Source organism: Barbus barbus (genome assembly GCF_936440315.1).
Source record: "Barbus barbus genome assembly, chromosome: 24".
In the NCBI taxonomy this organism is placed as follows: domain Eukaryota; kingdom Metazoa; phylum Chordata; class Actinopteri; order Cypriniformes; family Cyprinidae; genus Barbus; species Barbus barbus.
Genome location: NC_136752.1, coordinates 1345327 through 1368127, shown reverse-complemented (window position 1 = coordinate 1368127; position 22801 = coordinate 1345327). Strand labels below are relative to the sequence as shown.

General features: G+C 41.1%; 1 protein-coding gene across 1 annotated transcript; it reads left to right on the top strand.

The window, feature by feature from the left end:
- Positions 1-1225: 1225 nt before the first annotated feature.
- Positions 1226-21334, top strand: LOC306844161 (uncharacterized protein; the record flags this gene model as incomplete). The annotated part of the gene is made up of 18 exons (XM_079376107.1): positions 1226-1493; positions 2184-2252; positions 2324-2447; positions 2535-2588; positions 4424-4523; positions 4896-4952; positions 8346-8468; positions 9526-9642; positions 11948-12108; positions 13154-13300; positions 13375-13477; positions 15079-15207; positions 15766-15951; positions 17158-17390; positions 18359-19240; positions 20111-20204; positions 20977-21084; positions 21323-21334. 18 exons carry the CDS (start codon positions 1226-1228, stop codon positions 21332-21334), a joined length of 2967 nt encoding a protein of 988 aa, XP_079232233.1.
- Between the last annotated feature and the right edge of the window lie 1467 nt (positions 21335-22801).

Below are 22801 nucleotides of genomic sequence, written 5' to 3'. Positions count from 1 at the left end.
CAGCTGCTGCTTCTCGTGTCAAATCTTGACTGATTTTTCTCAAGTAAAGGTCAGAATAACTACAGTCATATTTCCAGATGAACTCTTACTGGACTGAAGCAGCTCAGCTTTACTTGATTCTCCATCAATCATTTCTAGAAAAATCAGTGCGTCTCAAATCTGATCATCAGGATCTTCTGAGGAGCTTTACTTTCACTGTTCCTCAGCGGAGGAATGATCTTCATCTCACATCTTCTGAGGAGCGTTTATTTCATCATCTCTCAATCAGCATTGCATTACATGTTTGGATCACTTCAATCTCATCTTACTGTACTGTATGATTTGAAAGTGCCTTTGAAGTGCACACTTATGCATCAAAGCCTATAAAAGAGGACTAATCTTGGAATAAAAGCTTGGACCAAAACAGAGATCATAGAGCAGAGCAGGTCTATAAATGCTCATGTGTCCGTGAAACACATCAGGACTCAATGCATCAGCATCTCAGATGACTAAAACATCCACATTCTGCTGAACGGCAAAGACAGCAGCTGCGGCGTGAAACCTGGACACACTTGTTTCTTCTGAGGTGCGTTTGTTCTCTGTAACAGGATCTGAGTGTGTTTCCGAAGAGCTGATTTTCCTGTTCGGTCTGGATGCCTTCAGCATCATGTGAGTGTGAAGCACCTATTTGGAAATCTGCAACATATTTGTGTCAAATATAAACAGGGAATAGTTTTACCAAGAGACATGACAGAGAACAACAGTTTTTCATCTACTCCAGCCACTGTCTTGTAAATAACATATCTGTACATTCATTTGAACAATTACATGTTTTTCTCTATATTTCTGCTTCTGTATATAATGCATTATTTAATTTTCAGTTTTTCTTAAATTAGTGTTATATTCCATCTCTCCTGTGTTATTCCTGTGTATGTCTGCACTATCATGTAGTAGGCTATGTTTACACTATATCTGTACTTTCTTCTGCATTGGAAGCTCCTTGTGTGTGTAAACATACCTGGTAATAAAGTCCTTTTCTGATTTCTGCCTTTTTTTGTGTGGGGATAATTAAATGATCAGGATGATGATTTCTTCAAAGTAAGTTTTTCAGCACAAAGGCAGCAAGGATTTGTTTGTATAACTTTTACTTGCTCATTTATTGCCTAAATTAACTCATTTGAGTTCAGTTCATTTGTATATAAACCAAATAGGCTAAACTTGCTTTTCCTGTTAAGATCTGTTTATGATGAGTGTGTTTGTGGGCGGGGCGTCCCATGTCCCCGCCCACCAGCTCTGCATTATAAATGAGCTCCGCGGTCGGCGGCGCGGCTCCGGTTCAGTCAGCCGCGAGGAATGGGCTCAACATGGCGGAAACTCTAGCTCTTACACCGGTTCTGACCGTCTCTCGATCCCGCTGCAGAGTAAGTTAGTTCTAAAGTTCCCAGAGGAGTTATTATGGAAACCCCGGCGTCAGAAGAGAGAGCTTGAGCCTCCGGTGAAGATGAACGGCGCAGGTAAGCGAGTGTAACGGAGGAACTGGGGCACTGCGACCGGCTTGTGTCTCCGCCACTCAAGACATAGAAACGGCTCATTGCGACTTTACATCTCGCAATTCTGGCTTCTGTGTGATATAAACTCGCATCTGAGAGACACTGAGTGCTAAAACAGTTCTTCATGCACCTGTCAAGTTTGAGAATTTGGGCTTTTTAGTTTTTATAGTGTTTTTATTTATTTATTTATTTCAGACTAGTGGAAAGAAAATATCCAGAAGACACTGTTAAGCGTTTCTTTTCTAGCACTTTATATTTGTAAAGGCCGTTTCCTGAGTGTGTTCTCCTGCATCGAGCCACAGCTCCGCACTTCAGCAGCACTCACACACCAAACTATACTTCTCTATTCCGGTCTATATCCTGAAGGCTTTTACAGAGGGATTTGTGCATATATAGTTTTCTTGATTATATACAACATTCCCTCTGTAAAAGCTTTTGACTTTAATATGTCAAAAAAATTAAACAAGAATTTTGAAACTGACGTCACCCAGTGTTTAGATTTTTTTTTGAGAAAAGTCAGAGTTGTGAGAAGTGAACTCGCAATTACCTTTGATTGTTTTTGAGTGGTGGCAACTACATGGGTGTTGATTTGAGCCCCAGTGTGCGTGTAATGCTGGAAGTGTGTAGAGATGCAGCTCTAGTGTGTTGTTTCAGAGCTCCAGGCCTCCCCTGCTCCCCTGCCCTCAGATCACCTGCTGCGCTCCGGAGCGGTCATCTTCCCCGGTAAGAGCTGCGGTCAGCCGCTCGCCCGCTGCTGTGTGTGGGCTCGCTCTGACGGAGCTCTGTGTCCACAGGTGCGTTTGACCAGCATGGCTGTCCTCTGGTGGTGTTTCCGGCGGAGGCTCAGGGTAAACTCTCCGAGGAGCTCAGCACAGAGGAGGTGTCCCACTTCATACACTACTGTCTGCGCCTGCACAAGTATGACACTCTCTGCCTTCTCTCTGTCTAAACGTGTGGCATCAGAAAACACAAGTCTTGAAGAATGTGCAAGCTGCTCTTTTCCAGGTGCTGGTTCATGCTGCCGAGCTCCCTAAAGGACAAGAAGCATGTAAATAGCAGGTCCGTTTGTCCCATTAGCTCTCCATAATAGTTTACAAAACACATCAGGATCAGTGGTTTTTATCATTAACATCCCTGTTTTTTTTTAATACAGCGTGGTGGTCTTTGTGTTGGACCAAGTAGATGAGTTTATTTATTCTTGGGAATGTATTTGGCGTTACATCACTTGCTCTCAAAATAATTTTCTGCAGTGAATCCAAACAGCTGACCACTTTTTCACTGGAGGAAGCGTTATTATAGATTATAGACTCGTATTTTAGTTAAAACCATCTTAATGCTGGATTAGTTTGAGCTTTTGTCTTCTCCAGGGGTGTATTCCAGAAAGCAGGTTATGTGACATACCCGGGTGAGTTTGAGGATAAGTGAGCGGATAAACTCTGCTTTCGGTTCCTAAATCGGAGGTTACTTTTAGGGTATGTAAGTAACCATAGTAACTTGCTCTCTGGAGATAACCTGCTCCGGAGCGGGTTATGTTCAGGGTTAGTTCACTTCAGTGCTATCAGTGCACGCGTGACATACTGACCAGCCTTCAGTGGGCCTGACCGATAGCGCACATTATATTAGATTATATAATATAGCCATATGTATATGTATATATGTGTGTGTGTTACGCTTTTCTTTTTTTTTTTTTTTATATATCTCACACATGGACTGGCATTTTCTATAATGTATTTCTATAATAAAAATACATATCTGATATGACTTAAAATATAATTAGCATCAAACAAAAAATATAACTCATATTCTGATTGTATGTGTATGATTACACAACCTTCAATTAGGTGGGGATAAGCACTAAGCTTGTAAACGACCATTGAACAAAAGAAAGAAACAGCATGGTGTGCTTTTCCTTGGCGTCCGTTTCCATAGTGACTCGTCGTATCGTCGCTCTGTTGAGAATGTCTTGAGTCTCTTAAGCAGGAACATACTCTGAGTTGAATGAACTTACTCCTGGACGCGTTCTTGGAACCACATACCTCGAGTAAGCAAGGTTTGGTGTTAATCAACCCAAAGTTCAGGGTTTAGCTGATGGTAAGTTAACTGTGCTTTCTGGAATACCCCCCTGATGTTAACTGATGGACTGGAGTGGTGTGGATTATTGTGATGTTTTATCAGCTGTTTGGACTCATTCTGACGGCACCCATTCACTGCAGAGCATCCATTGCTGAGACACTGATGCAGAGACACACTTCTACAAACCTGATGAACAAACAAACTCATCATGGGATGGCCTGAGGGTGAGGACGTTTTAATTTTTGGGTGAACTGTTCCTTTAACACTGAGGACTATTATTTTTATTTATCTTGTTTATTTTGTCAAAGTCTTAAAGGGATAGTTCACACAGAAAGATGATCATTCGGCCATCACTCTCATGCTTTTCCCACCTGTATGACTTTTTTCCTTTAAAAAAAAACTGAAAACTTGGAGACATTTTTTCAGTTTTTTTTATTCCTTATAATGGAAGTCAGTAGTTACGAAAAACGGATCCTTCAAAATGTCTTGCCTTTCAAAGAACTAATTAAAGTTATACAGGTTTAGAACAGACAGAATCTTAACTTTTAGTTGATCGGTCCCTGATAACATCTAACAGGTGAGTTATGATTACGGGCCTCTGATGCTTTGTGTTGCTCTTCTCAAACATCCCCTGCTCCATCCCTTGATCACGGCTGTATGAAATGGAGCAGCTTGGACTTTCTGCCAGGTCTTTCGTGTTTCACAGCATCAGGTCATGTCTTTTTGTTGCCGCACTGTGTTTTATATTGGCACATGAATGCCTGAATGCGGTTTTGTGTGTTTGGTATTTCCTCACCTCTGTCCTGTTTTTCTGTTGGCAGCATGAGAGGCGAGGAGAGCCTGCTGTCTGTGGTGGTTGATTTGAGGCAAGCCAGCCTCGCCATCGCACGCTTTATCACTGAAACTCTCCTGTTGTTGGAGGTATTCATTGCATTTATTGTTCTGTCTCATGTAGTGTCTTTCTGGCTTTTCTAAGTATCATTTGGTCTCTATATGTGCAGGAGAAGATGACTGGGTTAATGATTTTTGTTCTGTTTTCAACCGGTTGAATCAGCTCGAAGCGTTAGTGTACTACACTATTAATCCAACAGTCTGCTGTGATTGACACTGTGTGCTGAAAGAGTAGCGTGTTCATGTTTATTGAACTATGTGTGACTAAGGGACATTGTGTTTATAGCTCTAGATATCGTCCTTGTACCAGGCCTTGAACTTTCTTTGGTGACACACAACCGCTGTAAGAAAATGAAATCGAGTGGTTGGTGATCTAATGTCGTGCTTCATGCTGTCCTTCAGAGACACTTCAGTCCAAACCTGCAGCTGCTACTCTCGCTGTTCTGTAGACAGGTTATGGTAGAGAACGGTGGCGTTCCCTTTTGATAAACTTCAACACCCTTAGTGCACTGATTCAGTCTGACTGACACAATGCAGAGTTTTAACAAAAGCCCTCTAGCGGTCAAAAGCCAGTCAACAAAATTGTTTTGTCATTCTGCAGGCTTTTGACCAATAAACTGGTGTGTTTGGGTGCAGGTAATACTGCATTTATTTGGATGTGCTATCGTAACAATACAAAGCTGTCTGAAAATTGGCACACTTATTCTTTAACGACCGTTCTCCAGATTTCTAGCAAAAATAAAAATGAATTTCCTCATGTTCATCAAACCCCCAGTTATGGTTGTGTATGAAGATGTTAGCCAGAATTAGGGGTGGGCGATATGATGATTTTGTTTAATGTCTAATAATAAAGGTCTTTACCAAAATGTTTAGCATAGTAGTTTCATAACTCGTCACCAGTGTCAATATCACAAACTAATACTTGACAAAAGTATTTTGTGCCATTTCATCAAGGAAAATAGTTCTAAATAAAGAGAGCTGAGCGCTGCGCATCTCTAGAAGCAAACACAGCGGCGTTTCATTCATGAATGAACGGTGTAAACTAATCTAGTGATTCATGATTACACATTCATAAACGGTCACTTGCTTCATTCCTGAATGAATCAGCCGTTCGAACGAATCAATGATCAAATCAGTGACATACAATATTTCTATTTTCAACATCTTATATGTAAAACATTAATCTCAACATGAATTTAACTGCAGTCATGCCACCTCTGAGCCGCATTAAACATACCTACAAGCTACTTATGTTCTTCTGTGCCTCTGTAGTACAAATTAATTTGAAATTAATACTAATTTCATATGATTGCTAACTTATGTCTTTTTCTAATTTAAACAATATAATAAGTAGAATTTCTAAAAAGCTTATAAATGAATGTTTGAATGTGGCCTGGATGACATACTTTTAATAAAATTAGAAAAATGCCAGAGGTAAGAAGTAAATGCCCCTGTAAGTCCCTCTAAAGAGTCAAATATCACCTCGTATTAGGAAGGCTAATTTTCTTATCAGAATTTGACTAATTGATCAAGTGTTTCTAAGAAATTTAAATACGGAGGACAAGCAGTCCTAAAAAGAAAAGTGTGCTTGCTGTGTAAGCCCTGTGTAACAGTGTTTTAGATCCCTGCATGAGGTCTTAAAGAGACAGCAGCCTAAATAAACCTGCTGCTGTCTGTCATTAGTCTATTTATACAGTGAACACTATCCAGTGTTATCTTACAGTTGAATAGATTATTACAAATTTAATTTTGTATCTTGTTTTTGTTTGTGCTATTGATTGTCATTAATTTATTCGTTCATACTTTATTTACTTGACTTTTTTTAGTTATAATATTAAATTCTGAGTGCATGTGATTCTTGGGTGGGGAGGGCGCTCTAATCCTTAGAGGAAACACTGTACTGTAACTAATATTAGTGAAAAACAGTCCTCAATTATTGAAAATAATTAAACTGTCAGTAAAAAAAAAGCAAAGGACAAATACAATAGAATGAAAAGATACAAATGTAACAAACTGTGCTTTAAGGGTTTTTATTTAAGTCTGTATTCAGTTAACCTACATTACAGAAATGAATAATCAACTGTAAAATAAAACAGCCTGGTCTTCATGCACTGTAAGAATTAGCCTAAACTTTCTTTTGTTTCTTATTAAAGCTTCAAAGGTCCTTCAGTCAAGAGCAGTGAGTGATTTTGTCTTTTGTTGTTTGATTAATATTAAGCACACAGTCAACAGCAGGAATATTAGACTGCTGTCACTTTAAGAGCTGCCAGAATTCAATATACTGTTACACAAGTGTTTTCTTTCTCAGCTGTTTGCTGCTTTTACTTAAGACCTAAATGACGGTAGGTTACTCCTGTCAATACTCGCAGGCTTTGAGCAACATCTTCACATGTGAGCGCCTCAGACAGCGCTCCGAAACCGTCTCAGACAGTGCGCGTATATGCCTAAATGAGTTCTGTTTCGCCACTTATTGTGTTTCAATGGCTTAATCACTTTTTTAACCTGCAATGCTTAAAAACGCATGCAAACGACATGTTTTTGTTTGGTGTTTGCAGAAACTCTGAAGAAACTAGGGATGCAACAATACAGTTAGTCCACGGTTCAATACGTACCTCGGTTTTTAACCACGGTTTTCGGTTTGGTTCTGATAGCTTGGCACATCAGTTATTTTTTGCAACAAATTAAAAACAAACTTGTGTAAACCTCTGCCTCTGCAAAAGCATGGATTATGTCTGCTTAACGTTTATTTTGAGGGGTATTTTTTTCAGATTTTTACACAAAGAGTGGATTGACAATTGAGCGCTATAAACGCATGTAACGTGTTTTATTCATACTGGACTCCAGTCCTTGCGCAGAAAATCCACATATGTGTCACAGAAATAAAAGAACTGATGACGTTCCAGGAAATCCCTAATATGAATAAAGACATAGCTATTGCTGTAACTCAATAAAAAGAAGATATAACTTTAAATGCTTCGAATGATGAAATGTAAGGACAATAAACACTTGCCTGCGACAATGATTTATCGGTGTTCTTCAAGCAGAGTACGACAAGATGTCTGAACTGTTTGATATTATATTGAGACCTGTGACATCCCTTGAAGAAACGCTTTAAAATCTCTCACCCTTTTAAGAGCCTCCACAAAACATCAGACAAGAAAACATCTGTAAAAAATATTTAAATATAATAGAAGATTGTCAATTCAGACTTGAGTAGCCATCAACTGAAGATAGGGGCTTTTTGTAACTGGGTTGTGAGGTTTCTGAATCTACCAGCAGGGCTGAACGATTAGTTGTCTGTCATGGGACTATGATGGTATAATTGGTTTCAAAGCATGACTGTAAATGGGCCTTGAGCGCCGCACAGGGTGAGGTTATCAGTGAATGCTGTTTCCATCATTGACGTCAAACCTGGTGTGATGCAGCTTCATGTGCCAAAACTTAACATGCGAGCACATGAGTTTCTAGAGCTATAGCTGTTTAGCGAGCTTCATTTGTTTAAATCAGATGGACTTCGTTTAGGAGATTGGCAGGGCAAATTTCCATCTGCTTTTGTGTATGGCGATTTATAGAAGCCCGTTTTATCTCATGACCGAGTCAGTAAATGCTGGATGTTTGGGTTCGTCTTGAAGCTCTAGCTTTGTGCTTGCGACGAGGCTGAGATCTTGAGACTGCGCAGGCCAAGAGCTGAGGATCACATGCCTTCTGTCGTCACATGCCTGCTCTTATCTAATAATGGAGGCGAGCTGTTGTCCTTAACATGGACAAAGGAAACTCTCAGCCCTGCATTACTGAGTCACTGAGCTTTCCTGAGCCTACAGAGCGCCTGCTGTACTGTCCTGTGTTCTGTAGTTTTCCAGAAGGATCATCCACTCGGTGTATATTGTTCAACCAAAGAAGAAAGATGTGCTGAAGCAGCTGGGGAAGCTCCTGACACCGAGCGGCTCCAAGCAGCACCGACCCATCCTCTTCAAAGTGAGTAAAACATCTGAATGAAGGGTCAAGACCTTCACTTCTGCGTATTCCACACCTCTGCTCCGTCCCGATGGGCAAAATGTAGGTTTTCTCCACCTTTTGTGAAGTTTTGAATGACTGAGTTTGAATAAGAATCTCCCTAGTTACCTCACACATACATGAGTGAACATCAGGCGGTGTTTAAAGAAACATGAATCATGCCTCATCAGGGTTTCTGCTCGTGCCAGTGCTCATCAGCTCTTCATTGGCTAGAAAACTACTTTAGAGAGGAGTATATCTGAATAAATCTGTCATGAGCATGAGTTATGATGGCCACCGTTAGAACAATTATATTGAGACTGAAATGAGAAAGATGTGACCTCTCGGTCAAAGCCACTCAATTTTCCTTAATGTTTACAGGTCATATATAGTGAGTTATGTGGTTTCTTGGAACCTAATTATATGTAGTTTAAATGTTACTATACAGTACAGTTTTTAAATGCTTATGGGAATATAATCAAATAGGAGCTTGTTATATTGAGTGAAAGGGTTTGCTGTAGTTTACAGAAGTGCTTCTAAACCCAATGGCTGCCTGTTGTCTCAATAATTCAAAACCTCATAACCATAACATATGAACTACTCTCCTCAATAAACTGTAGTAACTGAGGGGGGGCACAAGTGTTTGCATTTAACATCTGTTAGTTTGTTTGTTCGTTGATATATTTATAATGTTCGTTATCTTAATTTATGAATTTTTATTTTATTAAATGTATACATTTAGATTGCCTTTTTGAATATTAATCATTTAAATTGGAATATTTCAACCATTTGATTATCTTGTTGTCCCATTGAGAACCACTGGTTTATGGCTTTTTTTTTTAAGTACCATGAAAAATGTCCCCGTATCTGAAATATTGCAGAATAAATTGTGCATATTAACTGACAGCTGAGAACTTGTGAATCTCAGTTGAATTATGAAATTAATTCCTTGTCCCTGATTTCAGAGCTGTTTCTTTCTGCATTCTAGCGGTTGGTTTTAGCGTTGAGCTCTAATGTCTGTTTTCTGTTATGTGGACAGCGCGTCTTCCTCAAAGAGGTTTTTGAGCTTTCCAACTACATCGACAGAAGCCAGCTACCGTCTAGTTTGGGTGGATACCTCATATACTGCCATAAGAGCTGGGTTGCCTTCGTTAAGGTAGGAGTTTTTTGCTTATTTGCTAAGCATGTTAAATGTTTTGAAAAAAGTGTCTAAATGCAGAAAGGTTTGTTTAGTGGTTTTCAAACCTGTCCTGCAAGCACCCCTGCCCTGCACATTTTGAATGTCTCCCTTATCAGTCATCAGCTCGTTAGTGGAGACTGCAAGACCTGAATTGGATGTGTCTGACAAGGGAGCCATACAAAATGTGCAGGGCAGGGGTGTTTGAGTTATTGTGTTTTCAAACCTGTCCTGCAGAGTCCACCGAAAAGACCCCACCCTAATGTGTGTGTGATATCTGAATGCATGTGATGGCCTGTTCCTGTCCTCCCTCCAGCCTTTATTCAGATCTGAACAGCCAGACGTTGCATAATAGCGCTGTGTGTGTGATTTTCTCGGGCTCTGTCAGCAGCAGGATGGATCAGTCACGCCGCAGCAGGGTCTCATGATCAGCCCTGATGGCCTTAGATAATGCCTGACGTACTCTACACTTTTTTTTTTTTTTTTTTTTCTTTTTTTTTCCAGCAGATCCTCACGGCTTCAGCAGCTCACTGTTTAGTATGTGCATGTTTAGTGTGTGTGTGTTGTGCGCTGACTCGGATGTGTGTTTCATTAGTGAGTGTATTCATGATCGCATCATCTCTATTGTGCCGTCCTGGAGAAGCTTCAGAGGACAGTCATCTGTGGTCATTAGCATGTGAAAGGGCCGCCCACTGTCTCTGGTGCGCTCATCAGCACTGTCCAGCATTCACTCTTTCTCATGGGTTCATTCAGGGCTTTATCATCTTTCATATCTGATTCGGCCTTCTTTGAGCCTTTGAGCAGAGAGCGTGGGCTTTGGTAAGGGTTCGCTCCTCAGGTTAAGATTGATGGGGCATGTTTGTCTTTTGGTATTTTAAAAATGAGCTTTAAAGCCTTTAACAAAGGGGTCCTGAACTGAGAAACCAAAATTCTCTTGATCTTTTGACATATAAGAGGTCATTGTACTAGAGGGATGCATTGGGTTTGGGTTCCCGCGGGACCCAATGCAAATCTCGCGGCAGCGGGTGGTTTTTACCTTTGCTGCAGGCGGGAATGGGCGGTCAAATTTTGCGGGAGACCTGCAGGGAACGCTGGGATTTGGTGTGTAATAGAAATGTCAACACATTAAGTTGAGAAGAAAATTAAAGCGGCTGTTTACTTGACAAAAGCAAAGCAAGGCAGACATCTGGAAACAATTTTCAATTGTCATTTGAAAAAAATGGGAAAGAGTTAAACTGGGAGTGGAACACACAGGTTGCAGGTGTGGGCGGTGCTGGTCAGAAATTCAGCGGGTGCGGGTTTAAGAAAACAGTCCTGCGCAGGGCTCTACATTGTACTATAAAAACATCCTGTAAGTTTCAGAACTTTTTCTCGTTAATCTACAAACAGTTTATATTGAAGGCAGTCGGTCAAAAACACAGCTTGTGGAATGTGCCACTGTAAAAGTGTGGATGAGCACCGCCTCCGCAGATGATCAACACCTGCTTCTACAGCGGTCTGTTTAGCCCCACCCACCGAGTCTGCATCACTGTTTAGCCCAGCCCACTGTTTCTGTCACTGCCTGTTTAGCCCCGCCCACTGCACAGTGTAAATAAGAGGTAAACTCGCAGGTCTACGCAGAAACAATGAAGCTCTGAAGACAAGACGCTGTGCAGTGCCACGCTGTGAAAACGCATCGCCTTCCTTACGATCCCAATATTAGGAAAGAGTGAATGAACTTTATTTTTAATGACGATCTAGACCACATCAATAATAACTCATTCCTTTTCACTTCATTTTACCGTGGATTCATTAACAAACAAGGCACAATTCGACGCAGGATTTTCAGAAAGATTGAAGCTAAAAGACAATGCTGTGTCCCACAGTAAAGTCACAACACGAGTGAGTAACTGTTTTTATTACGTGATCACTATTGCTTTGTCTGGTAAACAGATCGTTTGATATGTACTGAGTATTTATGCGTTTTTGACCTAAATCACAGCAGCATCCATCTGTGAGGAACGTACACAGTCAAACACGCACAACTGTTAGCCAATCACAGCAGTGGGTGTTTACTTCTGAGTCTACAATCCGCCTCAGACAGAGCCTTCTGATGAGGGGGGTTACACACAAGACAGAAAATAGCCTGTTACTTCTAAATTATGATGGGTTTTGATGTAAAAGTCTTTAACATTATAAGTGGAGCTCAGAGAACAGTACAAAATAAAAACAGAGGCAGTTCATGACCCCTTTTAAGCTGACTCTGTTTAGTGTTGAGTGTGTTGAGCGTCTCTGGTTTGTGCAGGAGATCGACGGGTTCGTGCAGGAGTTCCTGTCGGTGGTGAGCAGACTGCCATCCTGTATCTGGACTCTGCAGGCGCTCTCCAAGCGTCCCGTGCCAGCAGACCTGGAGCGGCTGCAGGAGTTCTGCTGTGTGAACCAGGCGCGCTTCCAGCAGCTCCGGAGGTACTCCTCTGAGCGTCATCAAACTCCAGCACATACCATTCACTAATCTTACTGGGATTTACAAGAACTATTGCACACAAAGCTGATTTAGCTCTCAAACCCAGTGTTTAGGGCTGTATGTCCACCCTGTCATGTAGTGGCCAGTGGTGGACGAAGTACATAAATCAAGTGCACAGGGCAAGATTATCAGTGAATGCATCTGTCTCTCTGTCTGTCTCTCTCACTCTCACTTGTGTTGCAATTCACTGTATGAGGAAAGAGTGAGTGAAAAATGTTTTAGGTGCACAGCTCCAAACAGTTATGTAATCGCATGTCATGAATTGAGAAAACAATGCAGATTTTGTAGCCGCATACAGGGCGTTTCATTACATGTGTCTGGAATATTGACCAACAGAGCGCATTAAAACTCAATCTATGCATACAGTACCACGGGCGTAAGCCTTGCTTTGCTGGAGATCAGTGGTGAAATGGCAGAGATTAGTTTCAGAAATAATACCGGTACTTGCATTTAATAATGTAAAATAAAACTCTGTCCCTTCACTGTATGAATTTAATATGGGCTGATTCTTATTAAAGCTGCTGAAGTTAATCAGTCAAGAGCAGTGAGTAATATTTATAAAACAAGACCAAAAGAAAATTGACACAGACGGCAACAGGAATATTATGCTGCTGTCACTTTAAGACCGAATGCATTCATCCCCGTATACTGACACTCTCAACTGTTTACGTTCACTTAAGACAAAACCGATTGCATTATAGACTGTTTTGACCATTTATTTTATTTGTGTATATATATAATTTTATTTATTTTTTCTAACATGCTGTTTTTATCCGTAAGTTAACCAGACCTGCCCACATCATTCTGCACAGATATTTGCATGTGCAATGTAAATGATATAGTAAAATCTGTATCGTTTGACACTTTATAGAGAGAAATCATCAAATCTCCCAGCCCAGCACAGAAATCCATGTCCGACATATGCTATAGCAGACAGCTCTGTGTCTAGTTGTAATTGTGTGTGTGTGTGTGTGTGTGTGTGTTTAGGGATCTTGGTCTGGATGACTTGTTGAAGCACTGCGAGGGTTTGTTGGAGAAGCTGCGTTTCCCTGAGAAAGAGCCCTGTTTTCATGCTATGGCTGGAACGCTCCTCTACACGCACACCTCACTAGAGATGCTCCACAACTACAACCGGTATGAGTGTCTGCATGAGTCCTCCAGCTCTCAGAGAGGAAGAACCGCCATCTGAATGTTTCTCTGTGTGTCAGGATAACCGCAGCGGTGGAGAAGGTGGAGTTGCTGTGGCAGCAGGTGTTTTCCAGAGCCCACTTCCAGCTGCGGCTCCACCATCTGCAGCGAGAGGCCCAGCAGGTCAGGAGACCTCGCTCCACGCCTTCACACCTGTAGTGTTTTATGATGGTCAGAGTAGGGCAAGAAATGTTAGGCTAGCAATGTTTCATGGCAAGTAATAAGGTATACGGTCTACAGATTTTTGTTAACCACAGTAAAAGATGCATAAATGGGGACTAAAGGTGAAGGGAATAAAGAATTTAATGTTTATAGTCTCCAAAAATAAAGGCTGAGACTGAGAATTTGGTAAAAGACATGAATGAAGACAATGTCTTGGATTTGGGGACAAAGGCAGGAATGGAGATATTGCTTATAGGGATGATTAACGGCGAGCTGGTTGAGAATCGATTCAATTATGTGACTATTCAAATAGGCTGAGATGCCAAACAAATCTCGATACAACTGGAGTTTATATGAATGTAGAAAAGTTTAGATGGTATTATCCTTTCATCTCTCCTCTGAACGATGCATATTACAGTAGTGTTCATAAGCGCAGCTGCTTGGTTTACTGCGGTAAACACTGTATCATTGCTGCTGATAAGCGCCACCTGCTGGCAGAGCGAACCTGCATTATTCAGCTCTGCTGCTTCCTTCAGATGCGTTTTATGTAGTATAGTTTCACAAAACAAGTCATAAGTTTTTGCTTCACATTTCAAATTTGTCTAATTTACATTAAAACTGCTCATGCTGCATCTTTGTTTGGATGATTAAAATGCAGTGGTTGCCTCAATTTAAATGGAAAGAGCACAGACAAAGCCTTAGTTTGTTAATATGAGGAGTTATTTTGTGTTACTTGTTTGATTTGGGGGTTTTAAAATTTCTATTTAGTTTTATTTCAATTTCACAAAGAAATGTGCAGCAATAGCCTAATAAAAGAACACCTTCTCATTTACTGTATAATGTCTTCAATCTCAGTTTGTAAAAAAAGAGAGAATCGAATTGTGAAATCAAAATTCTAAACTGAATAAAATCGTGAGTTGAGTGAATCGTTACATCCCTAATAGCTTACGCTTTGGCTATGGTTTAGTTCAGAGGTCTTCAACCCTGTTCCTGGGGACCCACTATCCTGAGGAGTTTAGCTACAGCCCTAATCTAACACACCTGAAGCGGCCAATCAGGCTCCTCAAGACTGCTTGAAAACTGCAGGCAGGTGTGCTGAAGCCGGTTGGAAATGAACTTTCCAGGAGAGTGGGTCCCCAGGAGCAGGGTTGAAGACCTCTGGTCTAATTGATTAAACATGAGCGCTGCAAGTCAGGTGCTGCTTTGTTTACTGCGGTTACCAGGGAAACGGCTGTTTCTGTCGTTCTGAAATTAGCATTTTTCAATGAGCCCTTCTGCCATTTTTGTTATGACCAAAGCTGAAATCGACCTTTATATTTACGCGGAAATCACACATTTGTAAATGTGAAATTGGAATCTTGTTGGTGGATCGACAAGATGATGAATTATGAAAATCTAAAGAGTCTAATTTACACTAAGATATATTTGTTACTAAATGAATATAATTGTTTAAATTAATATAATATTTGATCCTTTTGATTTTGGTACCCAAATGTTGACTGGTATGGTTCTGGTGATGTTATAGCGAGGGGTTTATTTCATGTCAGCTCCTCTTATTTCAGATCCAGGAGCAGATGGTTGTGCTGCACAGGGAGAAAGTTCAGCCCTACAGGATTGAAGTGGCTAAAGATGCGCACCGAGCTCAAGAGCTCCGGCTGGAGTTTGAGGCTTCAGTATACACTCACGCAATGGTATGTGACCATTAAACCCAACTCGTGGTTGTTTTTACACACATTATACACAGTGCATGAATCATCAGCGTAGTACATGTGTTCTGTACATGCTTCAGATCTTTCTAAATGTCCGTACAATGTGTGAGCTGAGCGTATGTGCACTGATAACTTTTTCTTCTAATTAGTTTGTCCACCGTGGCAACACTGGCCTGAGCTCTTTCACATTCAATGCTCACTCATGCAATCAAATGAATTATAGTGGTTTAATTGTAAGTGTTTGCCTCAAGACTGAAGTGTACTGTGGGCATCAGTCTGATATCACTGGTTCAGACACCTTTGGTCAGATTCACAGAAACACTCGCAGGATTAGTTGGCTTCGGTCATCTTGTCCTGTTTTCATCAGGCTGTTGAATAAGACCTTATGATTGATTCCTGTGGTCAGTATCTGATGTGTAATGAAATGAAAGGCTACATTGTATTGACCTGTATTAATGCAGTAATTTTCCAGCGGCACAGAATCAGAGCGTGAAAATGCGGAGAGCAGAGTTTGTGTATGACCGAATCTCTTGTGAGCAGGCGCTGGTTCGCCGTGCGGAGGATGTGATGCACACGTTAGCAGAGACGGTTCCGCTCTGCGAGAGAAAGCCTGCAGAGCCGTGGCTGGAGGATTTGGCCAGACTGAAGGAGAAGCTCTGCTCTGCTGTTCAGCATCTGTACCAGACTCTGAGGACCGTGTCTGACTTCCATCACACCTGCAACAGAGTACGTGCTGTTTGTGTTTGGTGTTCAGGCAAATCAGTGATTCTCTAGGGAGTCTTTAACAAGAAGTAGGTTTAATCAACTTCTGGGAGTGAGAAGGTACTATTGTTGATGGTCACATGTCAGAACTGTACAATAATTTGGTGCAGGTTCATGTGATAGAAACTACCCTAGTAAAGATGTAATAAACTCTGGATGGATCAAAGCCTAGCAATGTTGTCCTAAAACCAAAATGTGGTGTTGTGTTTGGACAACTTGGATTTAACTTTTTGATCCACTTCAAATATTGACTACTGTATGTAAAATACATTTACTTCATACTAAGTATAGTTCAGATCTATTAGCACATCCCTCGAGATTTCCTGATAGAAGGATGTGTCCCTGGACCACAAAACCAGTCATAAGGGTCCATTTTTGGAATCTGGAATCTGAGGGAGCAAAAAAATCAAAATATTGAGAATCACCTTTAAAGTTGTCCAAATTAAGTTCTTAGCAATGCATATTACAAAAAAATTAAGTTGATATTTACGGTAGGAAATTTACAAAATATCTTCATGGAACATGATCTTAATATTCTAATGATTTTTGTCATAAAAGAGAAATGTATAATTTTGATCCATACACTGTATTGTTGGCTATTGCTACAAATATACGTGTTACTCATGACTGCTTCTGTGCTCCAGGGTCACATATGGACTACTTGTGCACATTTCTTAATATTGAACCTAAAATGTGTTTTAATGTCACACTTATGAGGATTGTATGATTTCGGAATATATCGGTATTTAGATGCAAGATATTTAAAGTGTACCTGAAGTATAGTTGCAATAGTTGCACTCTAGCACAATCAGATGTACTTCAGTATGTCTTTAGATGGGCCTTCAGCACTACTTCCTCACAATTAAAGTGCATTAAGCACAAAATTAGTAGTTCCAGTTTAGCAGACTTAAGTTTACCAGTTTAGTATAACATGGGTACAATTGCAATTTTTATATATATATGTGTGTGTGTGCGTGCGTACATGTAAGTGTATCTGTAGACAGATGAACAGTGGGACATTTGACATGAACTACACAAGTTCAAAGAAAATGCGTCCGAAGCAAGGGTGGTCTTCTGTGCTTGCAATGTGGTATTAGTTGCTACACACTGGTGTCTCAGTCTTTATCTGAATGGAGTGTGTAAGCGGAGCTGTGGTTTGGTTCTCTCCAGTGTAAGAGCTGGTACGGTGCAGTGCTGCGCGAGAGCCTCCTGCAGGAGCTGCTGTGGAGTGGACACTGTGAGGTCGGCCGGTCCCTGGACCTGTCCAGCTGCAGGCGAGGAGTTCAGAGCTTCCTCAGGAGAAACCCCTGCCCCGAGGTGCAGGAGCTGGTCACGCTGGCACATCTCGCTAATGCTATAACCGACCCGCACCTTCGGCACACTGGCACGCAGCTGTCTCACAGGTACGCAGAGAAAGCTCACTTACGCTGCGTTCTTTGCTGTGCTATGGCTAGGACACAAACATTGTCAACATGGGAATTATCCAATGCATTATGGGCATGCAGCCTTGTTCAATGTTGGACCCTTGGGTTGCTGTGGTGTTAAGAAACCTCAATGTATTGAGTAGTTTACCTAAAAATGAGAATTGGCTGAAAATGTCCTGTTCCACAATGGATGCTCTGCAGTGAATGGGTGCCATCAAAATGAGTCCAAACAGCTGATAAAAACATCAAGTAATCCACACTATTCTAGTCCATCAGTTAACCTTGCATTAATAGTGGATTATTGTGATGTTTTTATCAGCTGTTTGGACTCTCATTCTCACGGCACCCATTCACTGCAGAGCATCCATTGCTGAGCAAGGTATTTAACTGTCATAATATAACCGCAATTATCTTTAAACTGATGCTCTGATATGACCGTTTACCTTAAACTGAAATCTGGCCACAGAAAACCATTTGCACACCTGTTAGCAATACTGATAATGTCATGCATGCACACAATAGGCTGATAACTACCAAAAAGCATCTTACTAAACGGTTTCATTACATTTAGTCATTTAGCAGACGCTTTTTATCCAAAGCGACTTACAAATGAGGACAATAGAAGCAATCAGAATCAACAAAAGAGCAATGATTTCCAAGTGCTATAACAAGTCTCAGTTAGCTTAACACAGTACATGTAGCAAGGTTTTTTTGGGCGGGGGGGGGTTAGGTAATAAAAAGAGAACCGATATAGGAAAAGAATAGAGCAAGCTAGTGATAGAGGCGGGGTTTCTTTCACAGGATTGCAAGAGTTGTCACAGTCAAGTAATGCATTTCCACCGTTATTAACGTTGTAAATTATTTAAAAATTAAGAAATGCATCCTACATTTTTAAGGTTTTGTGCAGCATGGAGCTTCTGTTTGAGTGTTTTCATGACCGTCCACAGATGCATGACTCTGAGGAGACTCTTGACCTCATCTGGAGCCGTTCCCCTTCACGACCTTCAGCTTGCCCTCCAGTGGCAGTACGAGTTCCTCAAGGGTCACCACAAGACCTCTGACATCACTTCCCCCGAGGATCAGCGCGTTTCCTGCGGCCTGCCTCCAGACTCTCTTTCTCCGTGTGAGAGCTTATGTGATTTAGCCAAGTGGCCTTCTGTTAGCGATCACCAGATCTCGTCCGCTCTGGGGTCTTCTGCAGGCAAACCTCCCTCTCTCAGCTCCTTTGACTCTGGCTTCGATGGAGCAGCTAGCAGTCACCTGGACAGCAGGAGCAGAAGAGAGCCGCTGCCTAGGATTCTGGGAAACGGAGACTCCGCTTTCAAGTCCAAACCTCTGCATGGACAGATCCACGAGGAGAACATTGTGAGCGTGTCTGATTCTGAAGACTCGCGTGAAGAGCTAGGGTTTAGTTTAAAGCGGGACTCCACTCGCGCCAGCATTCAGATCGTTCCCAAAATCACCTCCGACACTCTGAACCTTGAGATCAAGGTGAAGCGCTCCGCTACACTGCCAAAGAACCCCTGGCTGAGCCTCCCGATAGATGATCTGGAGAGCTCTTATACGGTCATCATTACGCCCAGCTCTTCCAGAGACCCGCGGAGCCAGGCACAAGATCGAGACCGGCCCTCTCCGACGGAGGAGCTGGGATCCGCTTCGCTCCAGAGTCAGGAGAGCTTTGAGGAGTCAGAGCTGGATCCTGTGGGAAATGTTCTGTCCAGTACCTTAACAGATAATGAAGACAAGCTCAGCAGCACGGTGGATGGGGATCCTTCTCTTCTCTGGGACACGTTTGATCTTCACAATCTCAGACAGGACTCTTACGAACGGTTAGACTTCCCTTTAAGTGTTTAAAACATTAGTTCACCCAAAAATTAAAACTTGCTAATTTATTCAAACTCTTCTACATCTTGGATGCCTGAGGGTGTTTCTTGGTGGGCTCAGATTTGTAGAAATGTGTCTCTGCATCAGTGTCTCAGCAATGGATGCTCTGCAGTGAATGGGTGCCGTCAGAATGAGAGTCCAAACAGCTGATAAAAGCATCACAATACACACCACTCCAGTCCATCAGTTAACATCAGGAGAAGACAAAAACATCTTAATGCTGGATTTGTTTGTTTAGCTTTTAACTAAAATACGAGTCCATAATCCATAATAACGCTTCCTCCAGTGAAAGTGTTCTGGTCTGAATCAGGAGAGAAATCTGCACAGATCAAGCAGCGTTTACAAGACAAAACAGATCTAAACCAATATGTGGCTGGATTTTGATGCGAGAGACAACAGGAGATGCACTTTTTCACTGGAGGAAGAATTATTATGGATTATAGAGACTATGGTATTTTAGTTAAACAAATCCATCAAGATGTTTTTGAGCTTTTGTCTTCTCCAGATGTTAACTGATGGACTGGAGTGGTGTGGATTATTGTGATGTTTTTATCAGCTGTTTGGACTCTCATTCTGACGGCACCCATTCACTGCAGAGCATCCATTGCTGAGACACTGATGCAGACACACTTCTACAGACCTGATGAAGAAACTCTCATCTACATCTGGGATGATCAGAGGGTGAGGGCGTTTTCAGTTCATTCTTGTATTTTGGGGGTAACTCTTTAATTACACAAGAGTCAGATGTGCATGCTCTGCTTCTGCTGCATGTTTCAGGTGTTTCTTCTAAGGGTTTGTTCTTCTCTGTTGGCTAGGTTGGAAGTGTCTCTCGGTGACTGGGTTCAGAGAGAGCAACAAGAGCTGAGAGAGGTGGAGGAGACTTTAGACCGAGCAGCTGAAATACTACAGGTGTGTGTCTTCAGCATCTCTTCTGTTCTCGTGTCACATGCATCACGTCAGTGAGCTATACAGCGATCTGTCACGGCACATTGAAGAGCGCCAAAATGGCATTTAATGTGGAATTAATGATGAAGTGGACAGAATTCAAAATCTGATCATTTAGGTTTTCTTTGTTAAATCAGAAGTCACAAAGCTGTTGTGGTTGTTGGATTGAATGTTCTATATGTGACCCTGGAGCACAAAACCAGTCATAAGGGTCAATTTTTCGATATTTATACATGGTCTGAAAGCTGAATAAATAATCTTTCCATTGATGTATGGTTTGTTAGGATAGGACAATATTTGGCCGAGATGCAACTATTAGAAAATCTGGAATCTGAGGGAGCAAAGGTCTTAGCCATGCGTATTACTAATCAAAAATGAAGTTGATATATTTATTGTAAGAAATTTACAAAATCTTCATGGAACATGATCTTAATATCCTAATGATTTTTGGCATAAAAGAAAAATTTATAATTTTGACCCATACAATGCATTTTTGGCTATGCCTACAAATATACCCCAGCGACTTGAAACTGGTTTTATGCTCCAGGGTCTCACTTAATGTCTCGTTAAATCATGCATCCACTGAAAGGGCATAGATGGAAAAATATTGACTCTTAAATTCCAAGATCAATCTAATTTATGTTTGCTACACATGCATACTGAACCAAAAGACCTGTAATGAAAAGTTTCAATATGAATACGTGCCATTAAAACTGCACTCTGAATGATGATTCAGGAGGAGGAGAATGTGCTTGCGCAGGAGGTGGTGCTGGATGAGCTGTTGAGGTCTGAGGACTTGCACAAACACTGGCCCATATGGACTGAAGGACACCAGCTTAGTACGGTGAGTCGGAGTCCGCCTGGACTCACTTAAAATATGAAAATAGTTAAGAACTTAAATTTTTATTTTATTTTTTTAATTCAGTTGCCAAATGTATGTTTTCTAGCATTAATTGTATGCTACTACAGCAACAATTTAGCACAGTTTATTTCACAAACTCACATTTTAATTGTTACACACAAACTTCCCGTGCAACTAAGAATGCAGCTCTGCATGATGACTTTTTTTGTTTGTTTAATAGAGCGCTAGATGATCGTATTATTGTTTGTTGCTGTTCAAGTTGTTCTAACTTGCCATAAAACCATGCATCTGTTAAATGAGTCGCAGTGAGCATTACATCAGTGAATCGGCCACAATGAGCATGTTTTATAGTAAAGCAGACACAATTGAGTATTTCTGGTGGTGGTATCACTTGTCTGTATTTGTGGTGAAATTGCTGCTTGAGTCATTTATATCTGGTCATCTAAAATGTTTTTCCTCTGTCAACATTTCGAATATGTTGGCCTATGCGATTTTGCTTTGAGATTCAATGCTCTGCCATCTGTATTTGCGAAGTAGCTTTTAGTAGGATCACCGAAGGGTGCGAAGGCACCTATTGAAACCGTTAGCGTTATTATTCTTCCGCCACAGTCAATGGCAGCCCATAGAACCAATTGACAAAGCTGTAAAATTTGGCACACTGATAGATGGTGTCAACAGTAACTACAGCAAATTTGGAGTCTCTAAATCAAACTCTCTAGCGCCGCCACTTGTCCAAAAATTCAATTTTGAAATGCTAATAACGTTTGATCCGTAAGCCACAAAATGAAAATTATTTTTTCCTCTGAATCCTGGGTTCAAGCCGAGTATAATTAATTCCAAAATTCAAAAATCATTAGGTTTAGTTTTTTCGCTATCTTCAATTGTTCATAAAATCTACTTTGTCGAACTCGTCCTAGACGATTTGGCCGATTCTCACCAAAATTGGCTCGGATCATCTACAGACCATGGAGACAAAGTTATGGATTTCAAATCGATTCGTCTAAGCGTTCTCAAATACCACACTAACGAATTCACCGAAAAGCACGCAAAATGGATCTGAGGCTATATCTCCGCAAGGGTTTGGCGAAACTTGGTGTGTGTTATAACAAGCATGACCTGAGGCGACCTGCAGTGTTTCGGCGCTGTGCCACCGAGTAGTCAGGAGATAAAAATGCATATTTTTGCTTAACTTGTGAATGGTCTGGCCAAAAATCAAAAAAAGGGTCTCTTTAGATTCGGTGCATCATGCCGAGTCCAACCATGTCCAATATTCACATGTCAGCCATTTTGGGTGTCGGGCCATGTTAAATTTTGTAATAAAATGCTCTATTTTACGAACGCATTGACGTATCATTACGAAACTCTGTATGCTTCTTCGACACCATGCCCTGATGGCACTCAAAAAGTTTGGAGGCAGCGCCACCGCCACCTTGTGGTCAAAAGTTATAATGAAATTTCTATAAGTGCTAATAACTTTTGCTTATATTAGCCTATTGTAATAAAACTCATATTGATAGATTCCTTGGTTCATGCCGAGAACATCGATACCAATTTTGCTATAATTGGATGAACTTCCTGTCCGCCATTTTGATTCATGTTGAAAACCTACTTTTTCGAACTCCTCCTATACCGTTAGTCCGATTTTCACCAAATTTGACTCGGATCATCTTCAGGCCATGCTGACAAAAAGTTATGGATT